Raw genomic sequence first — 23064 nt, 5'->3', positions numbered from 1 at the left:
ATGGTCAACAGCCTTTTATAGACGGCCGCTGAAATGGAGCCCTTGGAATATCTAATGGGAAATCTGTTTCAGGCAAACACTTGCCTCGTTAAAATGTTTATTAAATAAGTAAGTTGATTAAAAGATACTAAATGCATATACCATATATTTATACTAGTTTTCCATTTTACATATACAGAGGATATAATCGGTAGCAACTGACACACTTTGCTGCATCTTTGATAGCTGAAGATTTCAAAGCAAATACGGTTTATTCAATAGATATTATCCACCAATTCCACATCCATCTCTTTGTACATGGGAAAACTTATGGAATCCCTAGCTAGTTTCGTAAAAGATATCCGGGTCCATACAATAGTTCCAGCATTCGGTTTCGCGTTCGAATCGATTGTAGGTTCCACCGCAGCCACTATAGGTGAAGGGCTTGCAGGCGTTGGCCGTTGGATCGTAATACCATCGCAACCGTCTTTCCTTGCAGCTGCCATAGTCGCTAGGTTGCATGCAAATCTCTGTAGAGAAGTATCACAGTTGAATTATCAAAAGTTCATCCACTCGTAGTTTTCACTTACTCTTTCGGTGCTCAAGCAACTCCTTTTTGGTTGCTGATGCCAGACAAAGCAGCAGGCTTAGAATCGCAAAATTCAGCATTAGCTTCACCATCGCTTGAGGGTTTATTTTCTAAACTGTTTACTACAGAAACGGCCAACGGGCCTTTATATACGGACACTTAAAATGGGAACTTTGGATCTCTAATGGGAAATGTGTTTCAGTTTTGTTTTTAAGCGCCAACACTTGCCTCATTATAAAATGTATTTCCAAAATATTTCATAGGCTTTGAAAAGCTTTGAAAACTGTTTCATCTACCCAAGTGGAAGATATACACATATTCTTAATCTAGAAATAACAATTTTCCACGTTTTATATGCATATGTTTGTTGTATATTTATACAAAATGTTTAAACTAAGGGCTTATGGTTGCTAGTTATTGAAGATTACATAGAAGGCTCATGGTCATGGTTGGTCATGTGGTGGACATTCATTCAACAGAGAGAGTTCGGGTATCAATAAATAGTGCAGATATATATGTACATAAGCATTTCAGGACCAGTTAAAAACAATGCCAATTCCATTCATGGGGAATAGGGAATCCAGGAAGTATCACACAAAACTGCTGCTCGGCTCGTCCAGGTAGGCGCACCGCGTGCCCGCCGCCGCCTCCTCCAGCGTCTTGCGTCCAATGTCCAGGGGAATTTTGCTGACAAAGGCCGCTGCGGAGACCACAGCAACCTTTGTCGTGGGCGACGTTGGGACCTGTTTGGTGGGGGAGTATTTGTTGCAGTAGATTCCGGCTGTCTGCGGCACGGCCACTCCCCAGTTGGATGGCTTGATGGGCAGTACCTTTGGCTTTGGCGGCAACGGTGGCGGCGCTTTGGCAAATTCAATTTGATCCTGCGTGTCCACAGGCAATTCAGTCTCTTGCTCCTGGTCCACCTTCATGGGAGATACTTGCTGCTGGCTGCGCGTGATGGAGAGGCGTGGCGCCGGCTGCGGGATCTCTGTGGGACTGGGCGGGACCTTGCTGGTGACGGGACTCAGGTTGGCCCGCACCTTGCGCAGCTTGGAGACGGCTGCATTGAGATTCTCCTTGTTCTTCAGGAAATCGGGTAGATCAAAGTTGATCTCAGTGCCCCGCTGATCCTCCAGGCGCGCCAGTTGTGCCCGCTTCAGGCCCTCGAGTAGTTCATCTGTGAAATCAGAATGGAAGGGAGTGTTTAGTCTAGCGGTTCTCGTTCAAGGGGCACTGCAGGGGGCTACGGCTACCCACCTTGGTGCTCAGCTACTCGCTCGGTCACCTGCAGCTTCACGCCCGCCTTCAGCTTTGCAATGATGGGCTTCTTGGGATCTGCTGCTGCCGCCGCCGCCACCAGAGAGGAGGAGGAGGAGGGATTGGCAGTTGTCTCCTCGGAATGTTGACTGCTTGTTGACTTCTTCTTCAGTTTGGGCAGCTTGCTGCCAGGAATGTTGTCGCGCTGCTGCTGCCGCCGCATCCTCTCGAACAGGGAGGAGGAGCTCTCCGAGGGCGCCTCGTTGGACTTCATGGAGCATAGATCACTGGGCTGGGGCTTCGACCTGTCACTGGCCGCCGCCTCCGCCTTGCTCTGCAGCAGCTCGTTGAACATCTTGTTCGTCAGCTCGTCCAGCTGTCCCTGTGCGTGCGCCTGTGCCGTGGGCGGCAGCGGCTTCATTGGTTTAGTCTGCTTCGGCGGCATATTACTGCCGCCGCCGCACTGAAAATCCGACTGGAGCAGAACGATGCGCAGCCGCTGGCCATCGGCCATCGTCACCGGTTGCATGAGGTCGAGCGGGGCCTGAGTGTCGCGCATTATCACCTGCACGTTGTCCATTTTGTAGTTGTATTTGGTCAGTATGGGCCTGATCACCTCGTGCAGCTGCTTCTTGGGCTTGCTCTTCACGGAGATCACCTTCGGGTCGGGCAGATCCAGCTTGAAGGCCACTCGGCGCTCGATCACCACCTCCTTGCCGGCCAGCAGCTGCGACGACTGCTGCAGATCGATGGACTTGGTGCTGCCCTGGAACACAATGTCGTAGTAGGGATACACGAGGTTCCGCTTCTCCAGCAGCCGCTCTACGAGCTGTCCCACCGTCTCCCCGGGACGCGTCTGCACAATGGTGGTGGCTCCATCCGTTAGGATCACACGACACAGGGAGCACACGCTCTCCGCACTGGCGCCATGGCCGCCGGATGCTCCGGCATCGAACGACGACAGGGAGGAGCGCGAGCTGTGCAGATCACTCAACGAATTCTGACCCGAGGCGATCTTCAGCGAGGCGCTGGACAACAGAGTCGGTGGCGGCAACGGCGGCGCTGGCATCAAAGAGCTGCTCTGCAGATCGGACATGATCTCCGTGCGATCGCGGGACTTGCTCCGCGTCTTGCGGTGCCATGGGAGTAGGCTCTTACGGCGACGATCCTCGGCATTGCTGACCGACTTCTTGAGCTGCCAAAAGAGAGAAATTAGGGAACATTCTGGCAATCAATCGTGGATGCAAAACACTCACCTTTGAGGAGGCAGCTAAGTGAAAATTTGTCTTCAGCAGCTCGTCCAGATCGGCGCCGCTGTATGGCAGGGGCAGGTTCTTCTGCTCGGCCTCCACACAGCTCTTGTAGAGATCGGAGCGTATGAAGCGCTGGTAGCTATCGAATTTCATCAGATTGAAGATCTGCTTCTGGGCGGGAGCAAAGATATCCGGTGCGGCACTCGCGAGCTTCTCCTCCGTAAGACTGCGGGCCTGGGAGTCCACGTTGACGGGATCGCTGCTGCTGTTCGCCAGATGCTTCCCAAAGATATCCCTCGCCTGAATGGCCCTCTCCGCCTCCGATTCGAGCAGGCGATAGCGCTCGCAGGCGGTCCAAAAGTAAATGTTTTCCGCCGAGAACTCCTTCTTGAGGAACTCGGAGAAGGTCTGCATTCCGGCGGCATCCTGCAGCATTCGCTCGAAGGATCCGCCCCAGCTGCTGGGACTGCCATTGTCTGGCAGGTTGTCAGCGGCGGCGGCTGTCTCTGCGCTTACCGATATAGCGGACGGTGGCGCCGGCGTGGTCAGGATCTTGGGCACCTGCAGCAGGCTCAGCTGCTGCTGGCTCCGTGTCGACGTCTTCAGGTCGTCCAGCATCAGGGTCTTGATGTACATATCATTGTCGGAGGCGTTCATCGAGGCAGTGCGTCTCACCAGCGGCGATGACGACTGCTGCTGCTGCTGCTGGTGGGGCTGCAGCTGCTTGGCCCCCTTGTCGGAGCGCGGTGTACGGAATGAAGACTGACCCCAGGCTCGTCGGAAGGGCGAGGCATTGGCGGGCAGAGCACGGTTCTGTGTTCGTACGAAAAGAAAGAACATACATGAAAATTTGAGACGTTGTTTTTGGTGCGTAATAAAGTAGTTAAAAACAAGTATAGGAAGTGGAAGAACACAGAACCGAATTAACAGACTACAAATTGTAGACACGCGAGTGAGTAATCCACTCCACTCCATTCCATTCCATCTATGTACAGGCCTCTGTCATTATCATGGTCAGACACAAAAAACACGATAAACTTTTGAACTTTCAAGTTAGCTCATAAATTTGTTTGTGCAATGCAACGCATGCAACAAGCAGTCCCCGGTCCGCAGCTCCATTTCCCTCCCCCTTCCCGTCCCAACAATTGTCTGAGCTCCAGTTCTGTAGAGCTATGCTGATGATGATGATGCCCTTCCCTTGTTGGTTGCCATTCCATTTACTGCACTTGCAACGAACGATAATCGCTTGTCAGAGATGAAGGAACCCTCCCATACCTCTATTCTATTTCGTATTTATGCATTTCCCACCGACTTTTAACGATAGCTTTTTGTTCCCAAAGATTAATGAATTCCCCAGCCGAAATACCCATCGTTTTCGTTTGTTCTCCAACCTCGGTTTTCGCAGAAGTCATAACTCACTCGGGGACTCCGAAAAACCACACACTCGTATGAGTATTCATTCGTGTGTGGATACATAGATAAAAGAGAAAATTTTGAAACATTTCCGGTTGGATTTCAGTCTAAACAACAATTCATTCAAACATCCATCCATCCATAAAGGGGCAAAAGCAATTTTCATTCATTAATAGACAACCAATTTGTATGGCCTTTGAGATACGTGGGACACACGGGCTACCAATTTAGGAGAATACACAGATGACGGGGCAAACATATATAATAATAGATTGAATGATATATCACATGTGCACTTTTAACTGGAAGCTTTCTCCGAGGCCTGATTGCGAAAGAATTCCAATTGCGCATATTTTAAAGTTTCCACCAAAGATTTCTTGTGACGCAACACACATAAAAAATGCTGTGATAAGAGCAAAATATTCATGACAAATGCAAATGTGGGTCAAAAAATATACAAAACTCTTTGAAACTACTTAAACTGCACTTGAGATTCTCTGGGGCTTTGGCTGGGCCCCTCCTCAACAGGCAATTGTTGTTTCGGGGGTCACAAATCTTCAAAAATCTCCCAAAGGGGAAACGGAAAGAAAAGTCTAGCCTTGAGAGTCGCGAGTTTAGATACCCTCACGGATTGAAGTTATAGTTTTTTGTTTAGATTCGAGATTCGAAGCATTTTCTGCACTAATTTTCGAACATCCCCTGGAGACAACTAGCCAGAGTGGGACAGACATACATACACCTACATGGGACAGATGTACACATTCACCGCTAGAGTGACAGCAACAATGCGACAGCAGCGAAACCAGGCATAAATCAGCGTTGATTGCCAAACAATAGCCATGGATGGGTAGGGGAGAGGGGGGGTCTGGCGAGGGTAACCATTCAGTAAGTAGGAAATGAGCAATTTGCCAAAGAAAATAATTAAAATAAATAAACGGCAGCCAATTCACAAATTGTCGACTCCGCGGCGGCGCAGCACAGACTCACAGAAATCGCAAAGAAAACAGAGGAAGCTAAAACTAAAACAAAAACAATGAATTTAGGCAGCGAAAACGCAATGCAACGGCAACGCAAAACGCAAGAGTAAGCAACAATTACGGCCTCCACCGCCAAGAAATCACACAAAAAGCAAGACAGAGAGAGAGAGAGGAGGGAGGGTGGGAGAGAGTAACTTCTGCGATCGAAGCATGGGATACCCTTGAATCTGCTTAGGTGCTAATGAAGCTATTGGACAGCAGATTTATGTAGAAACTTATAGAACGAAAGAAGCGTTTTTATATCATAAAATCAATCGATCGTAGTCTAGTTCTGACATATGTATGCTGCTCCAAAAAAGGGTATTTCCAAAGTTTCGATGAGAAATCTTTGAGAAGTTTAGAGTAGAACAAAAAGAGGGCTTGAATGCTGCTCCAGCAAATCATACATACACATATGTATGTATATATTTACATAAATACATACATATGTATGTATTTACAAATATTTATGTACTTTATGGGATCGTAAATCCTTTCTTCTCTTCTTTCTGCTTTGGCAAACATCTGGTCAAAATCATAATACCCGCGTGCAACAACAAACAGCTCCGCACCACCACTCCTACAACAGCCGACCAGGGCCCGGCATATTTCTACGCTTCAGTGGACACTGACTTGGACATTTCCCGGTGCTGAAATGGTTGCTACGACGACGATGATGATGATGATGATGATTGTGATGATGGTGGCGGTGGGTACATTCACATTTACATGGCCTCTCTTTTGCCTCTCTTCATATTAGAGTCATCATCTCATGGGCGTAGACTCCGCGCTCCAGCTCTCGGCCCCGCCGACTGCTGTCAAGCAAGTCATTGAGCCAGCCGCCTATAAGTTTGCATTCAGCGGAAAACAACAGATGGGGACAGACTAGGGGGACAAAACAAACAAACAAAATCCCACGAGTAAATTATCTTCAATGGCTTACGGCTCAGGTTACCACTCTTTTTATACTTATTTTATTTATCCATAGGATAATTTCTCTATATACAACCCAGGCGGCTAATCGCACTGTCGATGGCCACATGAACTTGATCTCCCTATCTGTACATATATTCTATATATGTACAATGTAAAGAGATTGCCAAGCTGTCGCCTCTTGGTTGGATGCAACTCTCGGGGTGGCACTTAATTAGCAGAGCTCTGGTAATTGGAGCCTGGAGCCGGTCGTCGGTGGAGACACCGCAAAGAGCAAATATTTGATGGTCTACTGGCCATGAGGGGAAAATTGTGTGGCACTCAATGAAGGGTTTCTGTGTGTTTGTGGTGCTCGTATTATGGAGAAAGCTGAACAGGAATCCCAACAACGACTCCGATTAATCCGCTCCAAGTACCTCTCTAAATTATTTTGGATGTGGCTCTTTCTTTGTTCAACAAGTGGCTGATGGTGCGAGTGGCGCTATCGTTCATAATCTAGAACAGCTTTTCGATTGGAGGCGTCAAAATATCACGTACTACATGGTAGTATGTATGGTATATTTCCCCCCGCAGATAGTACACCAAGCAAATAACACGCATATCTGTTTCTTGAGAAATGTTTCGAGTATTCGAGGCGATAAACAGAGTGAACTCATGGCAAGCAAATAATACATATATGATATCAAATATGATGGCAAAGGTCTTGGAATTACACGAAATATGTACATATGTAGAATTTCACAAGAGACCCAGTCACAGTCACAGGATCCAGTTGCTGTTGTTGTTGTAGTAGAAGTTCCCCGAAGTGTGCCAGAAATTCAAAGAATTACTGATAAATCATACAGCAAACCCTTATATGGTTCACACAATCCATATACATACGAATACATATTCACATTCCTATATGCATTATGGCTGTATGGAGTGGCAATACAACAATGAAAACGAATCTTATCTGAGGAAAGGCGTCTCTGTGACAAAGGCTGATTGAAAATAAAGTGAGCGCTGGTCGTCGGGTTGGTGGGGGCGGTGTTTCGGGGTACGGTTCCATTAGGAATGCAAATGATAAACTAACCATAAGAGTTGTTAAACCCGTAGTAGGTCTGCCAGAACCTACCCGGCGATGGATGTGTTCGCGGCTTTTGTGTCTTCTCTATGTTTTATTTTTAATTTCAGTTTCTTCTTTGGTATTCCAAGCGGGTTCTGCCAAAAGGTGTGGTATTGGCCAAGTTTTTGCGTGTGTGTGTGCAAGAAAGCGAAAACGTGCCTTTTTTGTCACTCTACTTTTCCACGATCACATCAGTCGTTGGAGCGGACTTCACTGTACACTTTTGCTCTTTGGCTTTATAAGACGAGTAGTAATGGCTTCATTCCATTCAAACAACACACATATATGTATTCATTTTTTTTCACACACTTTTTCTTGCCCGCTGCAACGAAATCCGCACCGCGTCACGGAATTACCGCGTCGTACTCGAAGCCTCAACGATTCAAACTTAATGCGATCGAAAATCTGAGGCATTATTTTAGCCGTTAGCCCGTACGACCAGATACAGATACAAGAGCAACGAGATAAAGAGGGACAGAGATGGAGACTTATTGAGCGAGTGTGAGTGACAGAGAGGCCAGCACACAACAGCTGGCTGAGTGCAAGGCCTATAAAAAGAAGGGAAGGCAAATACGATCTTCAAGGTACTTATGCTTTCATAAAGTCTGTACAGTGTATCTGCCCTCAAAGCAGGCCTGCAACCATCACAGCAACAACAAAAAACCCTCGATGGACCGCGATTTATCAAGAATTTACGTGCTTGTGAATATCGGTCGTCGACCCAAAACTTGTTTATATAATGAAGAGAGTACAGAAATATCAGAAGCATTTCAACTACAAAATACAGTTTATCGTAAGAGAGCGCCTTAGCAATACCTCACCCTATTTTTACAGACCTTGCCGTTGGCGATCAAGCTTCTCTTCGAATTTCGAACTACGAGTTTCGAACTCGCTCTCCCGTGACGCATTTTTCGCATGTAGCAGCTGCTGCGCTGCCGCTGCCGCTGTCTTTGCTTTAATTAAATGGCCTTTTGCTTTGCCAATTAATTAAGCCACTAAGCCCCATTCCTTTTTTTGTGTATTTTTGCTCAATTTAACACAAATGTTTTGTTTAGGCGGCAATTCCAGTGCCCATATAAGTATGCAGTGGAAAACGCTTAACGAGGTAAAAACGGTAACTGAGCGAAAAATTCCGTCTAGCGAGTGAATAAATTGCGCTAAATATAGCCAAAAACGCGTGCAAATAAATTAAACGATTCGAAAATGTGCTGTAAACAAAGAGCTAGACAATTGGAATGGAATAATTAAAATGCCGCCCGAATGGAGAAAATGCCCCACGAACAATGGAATGCGGGCGGCTGGCTGTTTCTGCTGCGCATTTGGTTGATAAATTAAGTAATTTGCAGATATCCATAGGCCTGAGAGGGGGATGGGGTGCACGCCCAGAGATACGTAGTGAAAAGACATGGAGAAATTTCTTGCCTGCGTGTGTCGATAATTTCACTGTTATTTATGATTTGTTTAGACAATTTCCACGAGCAAAAACCCGAAAGAATCATAGAATAATTTTATCCAATTTACGCATATTTTTCCTATGGTTTTTTTTGCCGTTTTCGCATTGTTTCGATCCCCCAAAGTGCAGCCAGAATTTCACATATATTTTGTTGAACAGTTGCGTGTGTGGTTGTGCATTAAATTAAATATATCCGGCATTCTGTTGCTTCTGTTTTTTCCCCCTTAATTTTATGGGACGGCTATGCGGGTCATATGCGTGTTCTGAATATGCTCCAGGCGGAAGAGAACATACAATTCGAATTGAATTGTGTTTGTTCAATGAATTTTTACAACTGCCCGAAAAACTCTTTTACGACCGAAGACTGAGGATGGGGGCTGGGCTTGGTCCCCGTCGCGTATAGAATATTTACTTAATTTCTTTATTGATGAATGGAAACGGATGATCGTGTAGGCCGCAGCACTCACGACGACTCATCCGAAACGGGTGTATAAATATGTGAATTTTGAAAAGTGAAATGTGGCACGCGCTGCCAATATAAAATATCTACCATTAGAAAGTCATTATGGCAAACAATGTTTTTGAGTACTTAGAGTGGGCAGACCCATCAAATATGAATGAATCAGTGGGTGTTTTAAAACCACGAGGTGTTCAAATTCAAATTTGCATATGAATGATGCAATCAAAGCTGTGGGGAAAGCAAAAGATTTCCTTGAAAGATAGGATACTATAAAAATAATTGGAATCTTACTGATTATCAATCAAATATATTCTTTGTCCCATTTTGCTGCTACAGCTGTTTCCTGATGATCCGTGACACATGACGCGCGTCATGCGGCACTGCCCTCGGTCGGTTTGGGGTAACAATAAAAAATATTCTTGCAGTAAAAGATCCATTTTTTATGGGCTTTTTCCCGGTTCTATTTGTACATTTGATATATCCTTTCTCTGAAACGGACATCTTTTAAAGCCAAACAAATATTCTACTCTTCAATTTAGGTAATTGTTACGAAGGAACCCTTAAAGCCTCACATAGAAGGAATTTTCTTCAGAAATGTTCAGCATTTCCTTCCTTAAGATATTTATCTTCACAGACGCGGAATACCAACGCCTTCGATGAATATATATTTTTGAAAAAGTATCTCCTTTGAGCAGACAAAATTGCTCAAGCCCTTGCTGTATTTTCGATAGGGAAACCATTTTGTTCTCTTACTTTTTCTTAAGTGGAAAATACCCAGATTTGTTCTCTCTTTAGCGAAAGTCTAGACCAGATTAAAGACGCAAAAGACCTCCCAAAAGGAAACCACAAATCAGAGGCAAAGGAGCATCATGATTGAGTAAAGTTCTTTCCTCAATTAAAATTCCCTGTGATTTTGTCCAGAACTCCAGCCTCCACTTTGAAGAAATCGATGATGTATATGCGATATTTACAAACAAATGAATTTTATTGTGCGAAATACTCGTAAACTATAACTAAATGGCGTAATCTAAGGTGCAGCGGCGATAATCCAGCGATCCAACGACCCGGAATGATCGCAAAATAAACACATTCAAGTCTTAAGAGTACAAAGATCATGGGGGAATCTTTCGGGCAATTGTATTTGGCAGGGGTTCCCTGGAAGCCAAGGTGCGTCCATATGGACGTCCGTAACGGTGGCCCCATATTCTAGGGAATTGATGGACGACGACTCGGGCGTAAATAAACACTGCTTCCAGTGAAATAATTATCAAGAGTAAGAGCGTAAACAATGGAATAGATTGCCGCCAGCTGGTGGACAATCGATGCGAAGGAGATGGATATACATGGATTCATTCATGACAGTGGAGGAGTGCTGTGTGTGCATTGAGATCTAAAAGTGACTCACGCGTATGACATTTGTGGCATCGCCCAGGACGGGGGGCTTGCTGAAGTCCATTTGCTGCACTGCATCCGGATCGCTGAGCGACCGGCGGAGGCCCGTCGTCACGGAGGCGCGTTTGGCGTGAAAGGAGCCCCGCAGGAAGCGCGCAAACTCGTAGGCCGCACTCTTTCCCGCCTTGCAGACGGCTCGCGGTGGCGTCACCTTGAAGCTGGGTAGCAGTGGGGCATGCATCTCGAAGGAGGAGTCCGGGGAGATGTTGCGGCTGTTGGAGCCACCCGACTGGGATGTGATATTCGAGCTGGCCGAGCTGATGCCGTCGTCGTGCTCCTCATCATCCTCCTCCTCGCCCTCGGAGCCAGTGGCCCCCGTTGCTGTGGCTGTAGAAAGTGGCACGCAGCCGAGCATCCGCTCCTGGTCCTGCTCCTGCTCCTGTTCCGCCTGGTGGCTGGGACTCACGCGCAGGAGTACGGGCGAACTGGCCCTGCTGTCGGCCTCGGGTTCGCTCAGCTTGCGGCTGCAGGAGCGCCTCTTGGCCGCCGAGCTGAAGAACTGCAGCACACGTGCGGCACTGCGGCAGCTGCGACGCTCCGCCTGGACACGGGCCAGAGCCATGGGCGGTGGCATTAGATCTTCTGCTCCGGCATATTTTCGGGTGGCCAGGATCTGCTGTTCCTCTTCCTCCTTCTGTTTTAGCTGGTGCTCCTCTTGGGGCTCTCTGATGTTTATTTGTGGCGATGCACTGCGTCGGCCGCTGGCACTGTGATAGATCTCCCTCGCCTTGCGGCAAATGAAGGGGGAACTGCTCTTGGCCGGCTTGGATTTCGCTTTGGGTGTGCTGCTCGCCTGCCGCTCCTCAAACTCGCGCACAAATCGCGTCAGATTCTCGCGATCGAGCTCCGTGAGGCAGCGATGACGATGATGCTGTTGATGTTGGTGCCCTTTGGGAGTCTGCTGGATCCGCTTGATCTCGAAGCTGCTGTCAAAGGTCCCCGAGTCGTTCAGCTGACTCAAAGACTGGACGAAGCGCTCCACCATGCTGGCTATGGATTCACCGGCACTCGTATCGGTGGTGCTTTTGCTTTTGTTGCTTTTTATTATGGGTATTTTTGTGGAATTTATATTGCGATTGTTCATGTCTCCGGGCTAAATGGTACGTGTAATTGGGGGAAATGTTAAACACACTTATTCTTTTCTTTATTTTCTGGCAATTAAAACGCAAAGTTTAGGCCACACGTTCGCGCTGCTTGGCGGTTCGCATTCGACTGAATTTTCCTAGCCAAATGGCAATCGAAAGGTAAACTTTTTTGGCGAACGAATGGCGTCACACATACACACACATATGGAAGCAAGTGGAAATTCGAAAGGGGGAAAAGCCATTTCCATCTGGCATGCAAATTGGAGAACTGTTCTCTGTGGTGCTTCCCAGTGGCTCACGTGGAGTGGGCGCCTGCGCACTTGAGACACAGCCAAAGCCATCAATGGCGACAGCCATAGCCACATTCACAGATGCCATTTGCCATTCCTCGAGGCTTCTTTTTATGGCATTAAAGAGTATTAAAGCCTTTAGTGGGAGGCTGCAATGCTCCTTAAGAGTGAATCATCGAGCGAAACCGGCTCCAAAGAGACCTCTGCTGTGCCCTCTGCTGTCTGTTCCAGGGTATTCTAAGCTTCGATTCGCTATCTTTGGCTGTGTGTTTTATAGCTTTCTGCTTTCTTTGGGGCCTGGCCGAGACTCGTGCCCGGCATATCGAATGAGTCGGAATGACTGGAGGGAGGCAGGGAATGCAGACCCCAAGCTCCGAGAAGAGGCAGAGGGGCTGGACTGAGAGACTCTGGCGTGACGGAAATTGTCACTTGGGCTGTCTAATGGAAGCCCCCCTCCCACTCCTCGCATTTGGATGGTGTGCGTCACTTAATCGTGGCCATAACGAGAGATCCGAGTGAGTGTGCAATTTGCTTTACGCAATCGAATGTGTGGGATGCCGCTCACGAGGTTTCCCCCGTGTCCGCAGAAAAAAGAAATGAAAAATCATAATCCAAACAAAAGAAATTCGAATCAAAATTATCTTGTTTATGGCCAACAAATATATAGAATAAGGTCACGAGTTCTACGCATAACCAATAAAAAACATAAAAACAGGCCTCCAAATAGGGTAAATAGCCGAAATTCCTTATCAAAGTATCAAAGGTAGAAGAAATCCACGTGTAAATACCATCTTAAGAACATAAAGGCTTTGACCCACAAAAACCTGTAGGAGAGGGCCTCCACAATCGTGACCAAAATGAAAAAGAGGGCACCATTTCCAGAGAAATTTGAGGCAAAGTCGTGGCCTTATCACTCGAACGAGGCAGCCCCGCAGTCCATGGGGGGATTACGATTCGGAAAAGTCTCTGGAATCACCCCAAACGTCAAAGCTCGGCCATTGTTCCCTCAAATCACGTCATAAGCGTTGCGATGAGATGCTATGAGGCGGCAGGCAACGGCCATCCATATTCCCATTTATTTCTGACTAACTTCTAGAGAGATCTCATCCGATCGAAACGGAATACATCAAAGATCTCTCCCTCTCTTGCTTGCGCCACAAAAGTGTGACATCATTAAGACAGGAAATCGCCACCGGCATCATTCAATACAATTGCAATTTTCTATCCATCAAAAGTGGCGCTTCGTGGAAATTCCACAGGAATCACATAAATCTGGTGGGGTGGTGCTATTCCAATGAATGTCGAAAATTGGAAATTCTGAGGGTCTACTATTTTTGGCGTTTAAGTGGAAATGGCTCTTCAATTGTTCGATCTTTAAGTGGAATAATGCCTGCGTTTACACCCAAAGCGAATAAATAAGACCCGCTCGTGGGGCGCTGTCGGTTCTCTCGGGCTGGGGAGCGGCTGTCTCATGGGGCTGCGGAAAAGCGGAGGATCAGTCGATTTGGCAGGCTATCAATTCTGGCTAAAAAATTCCACAAGAGGCTGGCTGGGCTGGCGGATACTTTGCGTTTTAATTGCACTTCTGGTATTTTTTTTGGATAATTTCACTTTTTTATTGTTTATTCTGCGGAAAGTTTATAAAAACACACACACACCACACACCCACCCACGGGGTCATTCATCAAATTTGTCTAAGGGGAAATTACCGCCGATTCATAGGGCAAATATTTGCCCCAAACGAGTATTTTTAGAATGAGGCGTTTTTGAAGCGGTTCTCTAGCGTTTTCTCAGTGTTCCTCAATAAGCTCTGCGCGTTTCCAGTGCGTTTTGGCATAGGCTTTTGCGCGATTTGCAAGCGTTTCGAGTGCGCTTTGTACGCGCTTTTCTAGCGTTTCTTCTTTGTACGCGTGCGTTTCAGGTGCGTTTTCCTAGCGCTTCTTCATATGTTCTGCGAATTAATAGTGCGTTTTGTCCGCGTTTCCCTTGTGTGCTTTTAATTTCGCGTGATTTTAGCTATGACGTCGATTGGGGATATGGGGAATTTTATTTGTTTGATTATTTATGATTTTCTACCCAAGGCAATTCTTCAGGAATGTTTTGCAGCATAATGTTAGGATCGTAATTGAATGGAACTTTTTGCACAGAGTTTATAAAACGAACGGAATTCCAGGTTTCATCGCATGTTTGTTTTTGTTTTTTGTTATTGAGCGAGAGATCTATTTTTGGCATCAGGCCGCCAAAAGTTCAATTGACTGCAAAAATTGAACTTGTTTTTGTTTTCTTAAGGGAGGAGAGGCGATTGTTTTTGTGGGTTTTTGTTGATTCTGATGGATCCGATGGATGGATGGGGTCTGGAGTGTGTGGTGTGTGGCTTGTGGGGGAGGAGGTGTGTGTGCGCCTGAATTTTTAGACATACACAAATTCAGGTCTGGGTCGTCGTTCAGTCGGGGTAAATATTGGCCGTTTATTAATAACTTGCGCGACTTTAGCAGCGCGCGTTGCTGCTGATCGGAATGAACTGCGCTCGGCGACTGACTCAGAGTTTGTGAGTCCGTGTTAATGCTTAGCCCGTTGTTAACTTGGCTCTTGGTGAATGCCAACCAGCTGAAACAGCGACTGAGCAGCAGAAGCAGCTGTCTGGCTGTCTGTCCAGTGGCCGAAGGGAGAACCACAAGCGAAAGAAAGAGACAGAGAGCGCGTGCGCGCGCGTTTTTGATCGCCACTTGGCGGCGATGGCACTGTCACTGGAACAGGGGCGGTTTACAAAAGCGGTTTCCACTGCTTTCGCTCTGTTCTACAATATTGTTGTTGTTGTTTGATCCATTAGTCATTTATTCACTTGGCAGTAAAACACGAGAGCCAGCAGCAGGGTGGAAACCGATCCGAACCGATCCGCAGAGTCAGGTGTTTCTCTCCCTCCCTGCGAATGCACTTGCCACCGATGGTTGTGGCGCAATATTTTGCTCTGAAATTGCAGGCTATTTTATGGATACACATACCCTGCACCTGGGAGTGGTGTTGGCTATGATGAGTCACTTGAAAACAGTTGCCAGGCGGTTCAGGAGTATTTTACATCCATTTAGGGCTTTATGAGCTGCTTAAAATATAAAGACTCCTTTTTATATTAAATGGGGATATTTGTTCGATTTTGTATGCCTTTGTTTCACTAGGACACAGTCAATAAATTGACACACACAAATTTTCCATAAGGGAACGAACACATTCGTTGACCCTTTTCCCTCCAAGTGCGATTCGGCAGGTGAATATTTTAAAAAAAGTTTCTCCAACCAGTTACTGAGGTGTTAGATAGCATACATTTGTAATACTTTCCTTCTAGATGCATTTTATTCTGAATTCTTAAAGTTTCAAGGCAAAATTCTGCTTGTCATTCCACCAGGGATGTTTAGAGGAACTCTGGAACCTTTTGGGACAATATCCCCTAATGGATCCCTAATTGATTATTGTTATGAAACCTATTTTCAGCACAGGAAACCCTATAAAAAGCAGCTGCTTATAAAGCAATAAATCGATCCTAGATGATACATTTTTCATCTAAAGAACACACAGTGGAAATGGTTTCAAGAACTTAATATTTTTTGCAGTGATGTAACTATTGGGTGGTTTAAATGAAGTCAAATCTTTAAATAAATTATGGAAGTATCACCCCATTTGTAAGCCAACTTCTTGGAACAAAAATCAAAACAATTTTCCTTTATTGAAATTCAAATAATGGTTCAATAATAGGAAGAGTAAAGAAATATCGTAACTTATTCAAAATGATTTGTGAGACATAGAAAGGATCTCCTTTCGAAGTATTCAGTTTTTTATGGTATTCATTCATTAATTCCAATTAAGAGATCATATGACACTGTCTTCATAGAGCATCCCCTCGTTCGCATATGTGTAGACCCCTCGCAGCCCTTGGCTCCATCTATGTATGTGTCTTGTCTGCTTTCTGGGGTTTTTTTTCTGCGCAACTTTCTGACAACACAACTGCTCTTGGTCATATCATCAATTGGCAGGTTACGTGCCTGGAGCGGAGCCCAAGGTGTTTATTGTTAGCAAAAAACAAATGTCTGACGTACTTTGGACAGCTTCATTTAATTTCATTCATTCGTTCGTTCCATTCCATTCCATTCTTCTTTTCAGTGGCTATCAAACATCCTCAAGTAGTTGTTTTTCTTGGCTAAATTTAAAGAATTTTAAAAATAAATAATTCTTAGTTGCTTTCTTTTCGGGAGATAAGGAATTATCAAAAACCGAATGACTCTTGGGCTTGGGGTTCGTCTGCGACAAAAACATTACAGTGTGCTCTGCTTTCCATACGAGTATCTGTATCTATCTATCTACGTGTGGGTATATTTAAGTGGTTAATATCTGGTATTTAGAGGTCTCCTAATTCCCACAGCGTCAGCTGGCAAATACGTTATGGAATACATTATGCTTTTTCGGTTTCTGGTTTCTCTGGTAATGGTAATCGAAGTCACAGACAGAGGCCGCGGTGTCTGCGCCCTGTGGCTTACTGTTCTACAAACAAGAATCTACCTGCCAGATACATAGATACTTGATAAAAAAAACAAAACTAAAGTCAAATGTAGGTTCATTTCCCATGACGTGGACTCTGGAGGCCACTGGAGCGGAGATCAGGAGGGAAGCAAAGTAACGTTCATTTGAGGCATTCCCCCAGTGCAGTCCCGCGCTCCCTCTCTCCCTAACTTCTTTTTGATGGCAGCACGAGGGTTGTTTGCTTCCTTCCTTTGCACCTGTGACGGCATGTGCCACAGAGTGTGCTTCGTTACCGCCAAAATGCCGACAGACGGAGTCAACCTGTTGGAACAGCCGGCCAGTCGAGCAGATCTCGCCCCGGATTGCGTGCCAAAGAATGATACGAGGGTAGGCAGTGGTTGGCACTTGAAAAATACAATTGCTGACACGACAACACAATATTTTTCCATTGCGAGTTACATGTGAATAAGGGAAACTGCTCCCTGGAGCAGCAAAACCGACTTCTGCCGAAGAATTTCACAAAAACAACATACATGTTGTGTGCATGATGCGCTACATTGACGCTGCTTTATAGAATCGCAGATTACAAAGAAAAATGACCAGTCGGAACATTTTGGTAGAGGCACACACGCTCTAGGCAGAGATCTATGCGCTACGCGTAAGATCTAAGCGATAGAACTGAATTCTCCCACTAGTAAATGCCGTAAGTTGATTGAGAATAATTCTATACTCCAGACATTTTCATGTATTTTACTTTATCTAGGGCAAGCGATAATAAAAGTAAGCTTTCTTATAAAAAATAGTTACATATATCAAATGTTCTAGGAACGTGCTTAAGCACAACCTACATTCATGCATTCTTTCTCCATTATTTGTTTCTCTAATTATATTTTGTTTGCAAGTAAACAGTTTTTGGGTGAGTTGTGGGATAGGAATCAAGATTGATAAAACAATGAGACAGAACGGCACGGCATAGCCATAAAAGTAAGCAAAGTGTGACGAGCACTCCATTAGTAGAATTTCCCGAAATAGGAGTTGAAGTCACCCCCGTCTTTGGGGGTTAGCTATGGGTATAATTATAATTAGACCTCTTTTGAGAGGTCAAACCAGACATCATTCATCAGATGCAGATCTCAAGAGATCTGTGAAGTTATTTATACTATATATTTGCGTATATATCATTTCGATGTGTGCTTACCGGATTCTCCTCCGAGTACAGGCCGCAAACGAGTTCCCGAAATGACATTTTTGCATTGAGCTGGTTCTCTTTTTTGTTTTTTAATCAATTGAACTTGCAATTTGTACACTTTTGTTGTCTTCTTTGTTTTGTTTGTAATTTATATATGTAGTGTATGCACTTTTGTTTTTTAAGGCACTTATTGTATGACGCTGACTGTTTTGTTCTGTTCTGGGGCTCCTTGAACTTTCCACTGAACTTTTTATGGGACAACTTTTCGTGTAAATATATAAAATAAATAATCGAATAATCATCGAATTCGTACGACACGGCGGTGGGCACAGCGAAAGTGAAAATGAAAATGAGGCAGAAAAATCGCGTGTTGTCAAATCAGAAATCAAACTAAAATTACGAATAAAGCACAGACACACATACACAGATACAGACACACACTGTTATAATGTTCTGTACAGTACACCCCACGTAAGCGCTATCTGCCAGAGAGTGGGAGAGGGAGGGAGGGAGGTGTGTCTGCGCGTGTGTGTGTGTGCAGGCGAAACGAAAAGGTCAGCACCATACATACATACATCGATGCCGTTAATTGCTTTAGATTGAATTAAGCTCGACGTTCCGCCGTCCCATTCCCATTCCATCCCATCACATCCCAACCTCTATCCCTCTCCCTCTCTCTGTCGCGACCTACGCGCCACACCGCCTCTGACGTCATGCACAATTTATTTTTAGCAACAAAAAACAACAATCATACGCGATTTCCGCTCTTATCTCACATCGAATTATGACGCGTTGCTCCCTTACCGTCCGATAAGAGCAAACAATCGAAACGAAGTCACAGCCACAGCTCCGATTCGATCCGATACGATCCGATCCGACCCGACTAGAACGTTGTAACAGTAATGGCTATAAATCCATAATTTTGTTCGTCTATAGATCTTGAATCGTGGACATTGGGAGCTCTCTGCCCCATCACCCATTGGCAAAGCGGGCACTGCGACTACTGGAGACCCGGCGGGCCGCTGACAAAGGAAATATTATTCTGACACTAACGCCACAGCCGACTCTGGGACCGGGACTCTGATTGTACGAGTACTCCCGCATGGCTGTATGGTGTATCTGTGTGTGGGGAGAGTTCTTGCCGCTTATCTGGGGGGCCCAGAGAGTGGAGCGAAGCGATAAGCTCTGGAGGGAAAGAAGCTCTCAGGTAACAGTTGGCGGACCACAAGCGTCCAGGTAAACATATTTTCTTTGTACTGGCCACAGGGACGGTTCAGAGAGATATGGGGGTGAGAACAGCGGCCCATAAAAGGGCACATTTTATACAGATATCTGTTCTATAGCCTCGTTTATATATAGCATATCTTAAACTACATATATCCCACTTTTATAATTCTTTTGCGCCTTAGAAATGGATATAGAGCCCTACAGTTGATAAACCATCAAACGACAGGTCCATTGCAATTATTTACGATAATAAGGTAGATCGTTATGTTTCTGCGTTTACAGCTTTCCCATATCTTCGAAATTATGGATGCCACAAGATTTACCAATTGAGAGCCTGCACATAGAATAGCTTACTCTATCTTCCATATATATTCTATAAGATCTAGGCGTCAAAATGGGCGGACACACGCTGTACAACAGCCGTGGATAAAAAGATATAATATATTAAGAAATCAATCATCAATCCCCCAATTCCAGTGCACTATTTGAGGCTTGAATAGGACTGATCCAGGTGTTCCAGATAGATTAAAAGAGGGACGACCTCCATAAAAGGAGTATCATTAAACGGTTTCGTAAATCTGTCGTATAGCTCCCCGCTGAAACCCTTAACATAGTTTAAATATAAATCAGAAGTCTCTTAAATTCTCTACGATTTAAAGCGGAATACCATCACCATTTCCGCCAACAGATTGGAGAGGGGTACGGTCCCAAGAAAAAATAATACAAAAATTGTAGCACTCACCCCCAGATCCGGTTCACTGTTGGTAGCTTCTAGTAGGCACTGTGTGGACGAGGATGCGGACAAACTCTGGCGATCCTTGGGGGTTTTATGTAGATTCTGTAGGCTGGCCCAAGTGTCCATCGGTGGCTCGATGCTGGCCACACCGGCCGACGACTGAATGCTGTCAATGGCCTCGAATCCCAGGGAGTGGCGGGAGCCTGGCTGCCCAAAGACCTGGACACTCAGCTTGTGCGGGGTCGAGGGTGCAGCATCCAGAGCCAGCGAGCGGCGTGGCTTGCGCGGCACGCACGAAGGATGGACAAACATGTGTGACGGCTCGTCCAGCGATGGGGCAGTGGAGTGCAGGGATATGTCATCCATGGAGGCAACACCAGCCAGGACACGCGGCGAATCGTCCACAAACAGATTGAGGACGTCGTCACAGGATCGCGTGGATGTGAGATTTGTGGCCGGGCTTTTGATGAGATTGAAGCTGGCCAAAAGATTCGGACGACGCAGCGAGGCGCTGTCCGAGGGTGACATTTGATGAGCAGCCGGATCGGGCATGGCCCTGACGGTCAATCGATTGTCGGGCATCCCCACAATCCCCTGCGGACGGGCTGGGGCCGGATGAGATGGTGCTGCTGCTGGCGCATGGACTGCCGCCGCTGCTCCTGCCCCAAGAAAATCCACGACCAGAATGCGATCGGAAATGTTGGTGCAGTCGTTGTTGAACCCAATGCCCGAGTCCGAGTTGGAGGTGGTTGTGGAGATCTCGCTGTGGTTCGACGGCTGCGGGGAGTGGGCTGCAGCACCGGCGGCCGCAGCGCCTGCAGCTGCCTCATACTCCGGCTGATGGCTGCGGCTGGCCGGTGGCAGGATGCGCATGGTGTACATGCTACGGACAAGATTAACCACGTACTCCGAGTTGTTGGGAAACTCCAGGCACAGATTCGATATGGGATCCCTGGTGCACTGCAGCCGAAACTCGTGCGCTCGCTGCAGATGCTGGCCGTGGTCGATCAGCTTTGTGTCGATCACAAACACATGGCAGCTGTGCGAGATGCTGATGTGTTGGCCAACACAGCCGCTGCCTGCATTTGGCTCGTACTCCTCCTCGATTTGGGTGTTGTGCACGGCGCTGGTGACCAGGCCAAAGAAACGATTCTCGCTCTCTGACGAGGAGCTCACGTAGTTCAGTCTCGATGAGGCATAGGTGGCCAGCACTCCGCCATTGGCGCTTTGCAGCGTGAGGCTGTCCGGGGTGATGCACATGAGCACTATGGTGGGCTGGCGCTTCTCCTGCCGCAGCTTCCGTATGCAGGAGCGCACCGTCTGCAGCTTCGAGCTGTGCGAAATCTGCTTGGGCATTTCAATGGTGCCCAAATAGCCCACAATTACGCGATACTCCAGCGCCGCACTACCGACGGCCCGCACCATGGCACTCACATTGGCCACATCCGCCGATTTGCCAGTGAGATTCGCCAACGGGGCGTCCTCCAGAACTGGCCGAAGCGTTGAGTGATCTGTGGGCGGTGCTGGCTTTGGCTTTGGTTCCACCGCATCCGGCGGAAGCTTCTTTTGTGGCGAATTTCGCAGTCGATGCATCTTCGACTTGTGATGCAGGAAGCGCGGCTTGTGGCGCAAACTGGCGGCCAGCAGCTGGCCCCTGGCACTGCGCTGCATTTGCAGCGTGGCATTGGCGTTCTCCTCGTCCGAACTGTCCGAATAGTAGTTCTCGGCTATCTGCATGCGTATGCTGCCAAAGGAGTTGCCAATCAACTGGACCACCGTCTCGTGCGGCAGCTTGGAGACGTTGAGGCCGTTGACCGAGATGAGGAAGTCGCCGGATCGCAGGCCGGCCTGCTCGGCGGGCGAGCTGCTGATGATGCACGACAGACGACATGGCTGCTGTCCCGATATGGTGAACCCAAAGCCATTGTAGCCCCGCCGCACCTCCACGGTGCGGGTTCCATTGTAGTTGTAATTGGGACGCTTTTTGCGGCGCCGCTGCTGCTGCTGCTGGACGGTCGAGGTGGATGCCGTCGCGGTCGAGCCAGATGCCACGGCTGGCGATGCTGATGGATTGCCTGACGCTGGCGCTGCCGCTGCTGCTGCCCCTGCCACAGATGCTGTGCCCGTTATGGGCAATGGCGGATGATGGTGATGCATTGCGGGTCACTGAAAAAACGGTAACAAAGTGGTGGATCGTGGCACACATCTTCAGAGCTGCTGCTGCCGCCGCTCCATTCTCAAACGCACCTTTTTCATTGATGCTGGTTTCGTCGTGTCCGCTCTCTGGAATGCGGTTTGTTGCTGCCCCTTTTTGGTAATAGCAGATGGTGCGCTCTCGCTCGCTCTCCTGCGTTCGCGCTATGTAATCAAATAGCAGCAACAACTACAATACATACACGGAGGAAGTGGCAGACCAGGCGGATCTTGTTACACTTTTTCTAGTGATAAACTGATCTGTTATATGCCCAGACAAAAGCATTTTCACATTTTCACACTCTTAATAACTCCTGGCTGACAATCTTACGCTTTTTAAATGCCATTTAGTTGGTTAAAAACAAATTTGAAAGACGCCTAACGCGCAAGCGTAGCGTATAGTAGAGGTGTCAAACCATCGATGGAACTATCGATAGTATCGATGGTTTTTCTACTATTCATGATACTATTGAGCTCTTATCGGTCGCTTCACCATCTCTACTTTGATTTTGAAAAGTGCAGTGGTGTCAACCAAAAAACTTGAAGATCCCTTTATTCATTCAACAACATAGCCAACTCATTGCAAAAGGTTCTGGCTGTTATTGTAACTGACAATGCGAGTGCCATGGTTGAGGCATGTCACCTTCTTTGCTTGAAATATAGTTTTAAAAGCCTTTTCTTACCTTTTCTGTCAAACCATCGATGGCACAATCGATAGTATCGATTTTTTGAATCATTCCATTCAAAACTATCGAGTGGCGAATTCAAGTTCTATTTTACATATTCCTCGTTTTTGATATTCCGACAAATATTACGAGCTAGATAAGTCTCTCAGCCATGCCCACATAATTTCATACGATTAATGAATCAATTTTCTACTTCACTGGCTTAATTTAAACACTTGCTTTTATTGCATTTTTCG

General features: G+C 46.6%; 2 protein-coding genes across 7 annotated transcripts; both read right to left on the bottom strand.

Annotated features, from left to right (window-relative positions):
* Nucleotides 1–217: 217 nt before the first annotated feature.
* On the bottom strand, nucleotides 218–675 carry LOC6594886 (kunitz-type serine protease inhibitor). The gene is made up of 2 exons (XM_002019969.2): nucleotides 570–675; nucleotides 218–509 (listed from the first exon to the last, which is right to left on the bottom strand). Exons 1-2 carry the CDS (start codon nucleotides 658–660, stop codon nucleotides 319–321), a joined length of 282 nt encoding a protein of 93 aa, XP_002020005.1. The 5' UTR covers nucleotides 661–675; the 3' UTR covers nucleotides 218–318.
* A 241-nt stretch (nucleotides 676–916) lies between these two features.
* On the bottom strand, nucleotides 917–22427 carry LOC6594887 (regulator of G-protein signaling loco). 6 transcript variants are annotated; one of them, XM_002019970.2, is made up of 5 exons: nucleotides 22197–22427; nucleotides 19956–22115; nucleotides 3082–3891; nucleotides 1826–3020; nucleotides 917–1745 (listed from the first exon to the last, which is right to left on the bottom strand). In XM_002019970.2, exons 2-5 carry the CDS (start codon nucleotides 22104–22106, stop codon nucleotides 1159–1161), a joined length of 4743 nt encoding a protein of 1580 aa, XP_002020006.2. In that variant the 5' UTR covers nucleotides 22107–22115; nucleotides 22197–22427; the 3' UTR covers nucleotides 917–1158. The 6 variants fall into 6 exon arrangements, with proteins under 6 accessions (XP_002020006.2, XP_026842845.1, XP_026842850.1 ...); XM_026987044.1 differs by lacking the exons at nucleotides 19956–22115; nucleotides 22197–22427 and adding exons at nucleotides 10867–12006; nucleotides 14708–14777; XM_026987034.1 differs by having other exon boundaries at nucleotides 1664–1745; nucleotides 1854–3020.
* Between the last annotated feature and the right edge of the window lie 637 nt (nucleotides 22428–23064).

This window comes from Drosophila persimilis, unplaced genomic scaffold (genome assembly GCF_003286085.1).
Source record: "Drosophila persimilis strain 14011-0111.01,24,50 unplaced genomic scaffold, DperRS2 tig00000000-arrow-pilon, whole genome shotgun sequence".
NCBI classification, from domain to species: domain Eukaryota; kingdom Metazoa; phylum Arthropoda; class Insecta; order Diptera; family Drosophilidae; genus Drosophila; species Drosophila persimilis.
Note: the sequence above shows the minus strand (reverse complement) of the source record. Positions and strands in the feature narration are given on the sequence as shown.

Bases quoted from the DNA above. Each gene is read 5' to 3' on its own strand.
- LOC6594886 (XM_002019969.2), bottom strand. From the start codon at position 660: ATGGTGAAGCTAATGCTGAATTTTGCGATTCTAAGCCTGCTGCTTTGT. The intron at 510-569 runs GTAAGTGAAAAC...ACTTCTCTACAG, and splicing joins GTTGCTTGAGCACCGAAAGA to AGATTTGCATGCAACCTAGC.
- LOC6594887 (XM_002019970.2), bottom strand. From the start codon at position 22,106: ATGCATCACCATCATCCGCCATTGCCCATAACGGGCACAGCATCTGTG. The intron at 3,021-3,081 runs GTGAGTGTTTTG...CTCTTTTGGCAG, and splicing joins ACTTAGCTGCCTCCTCAAAG to CTCAAGAAGTCGGTCAGCAA. The intron at 1,746-1,825 runs GTGGGTAGCCGT...CTGATTTCACAG, and splicing joins GCGAGTAGCTGAGCACCAAG to ATGAACTACTCGAGGGCCTG.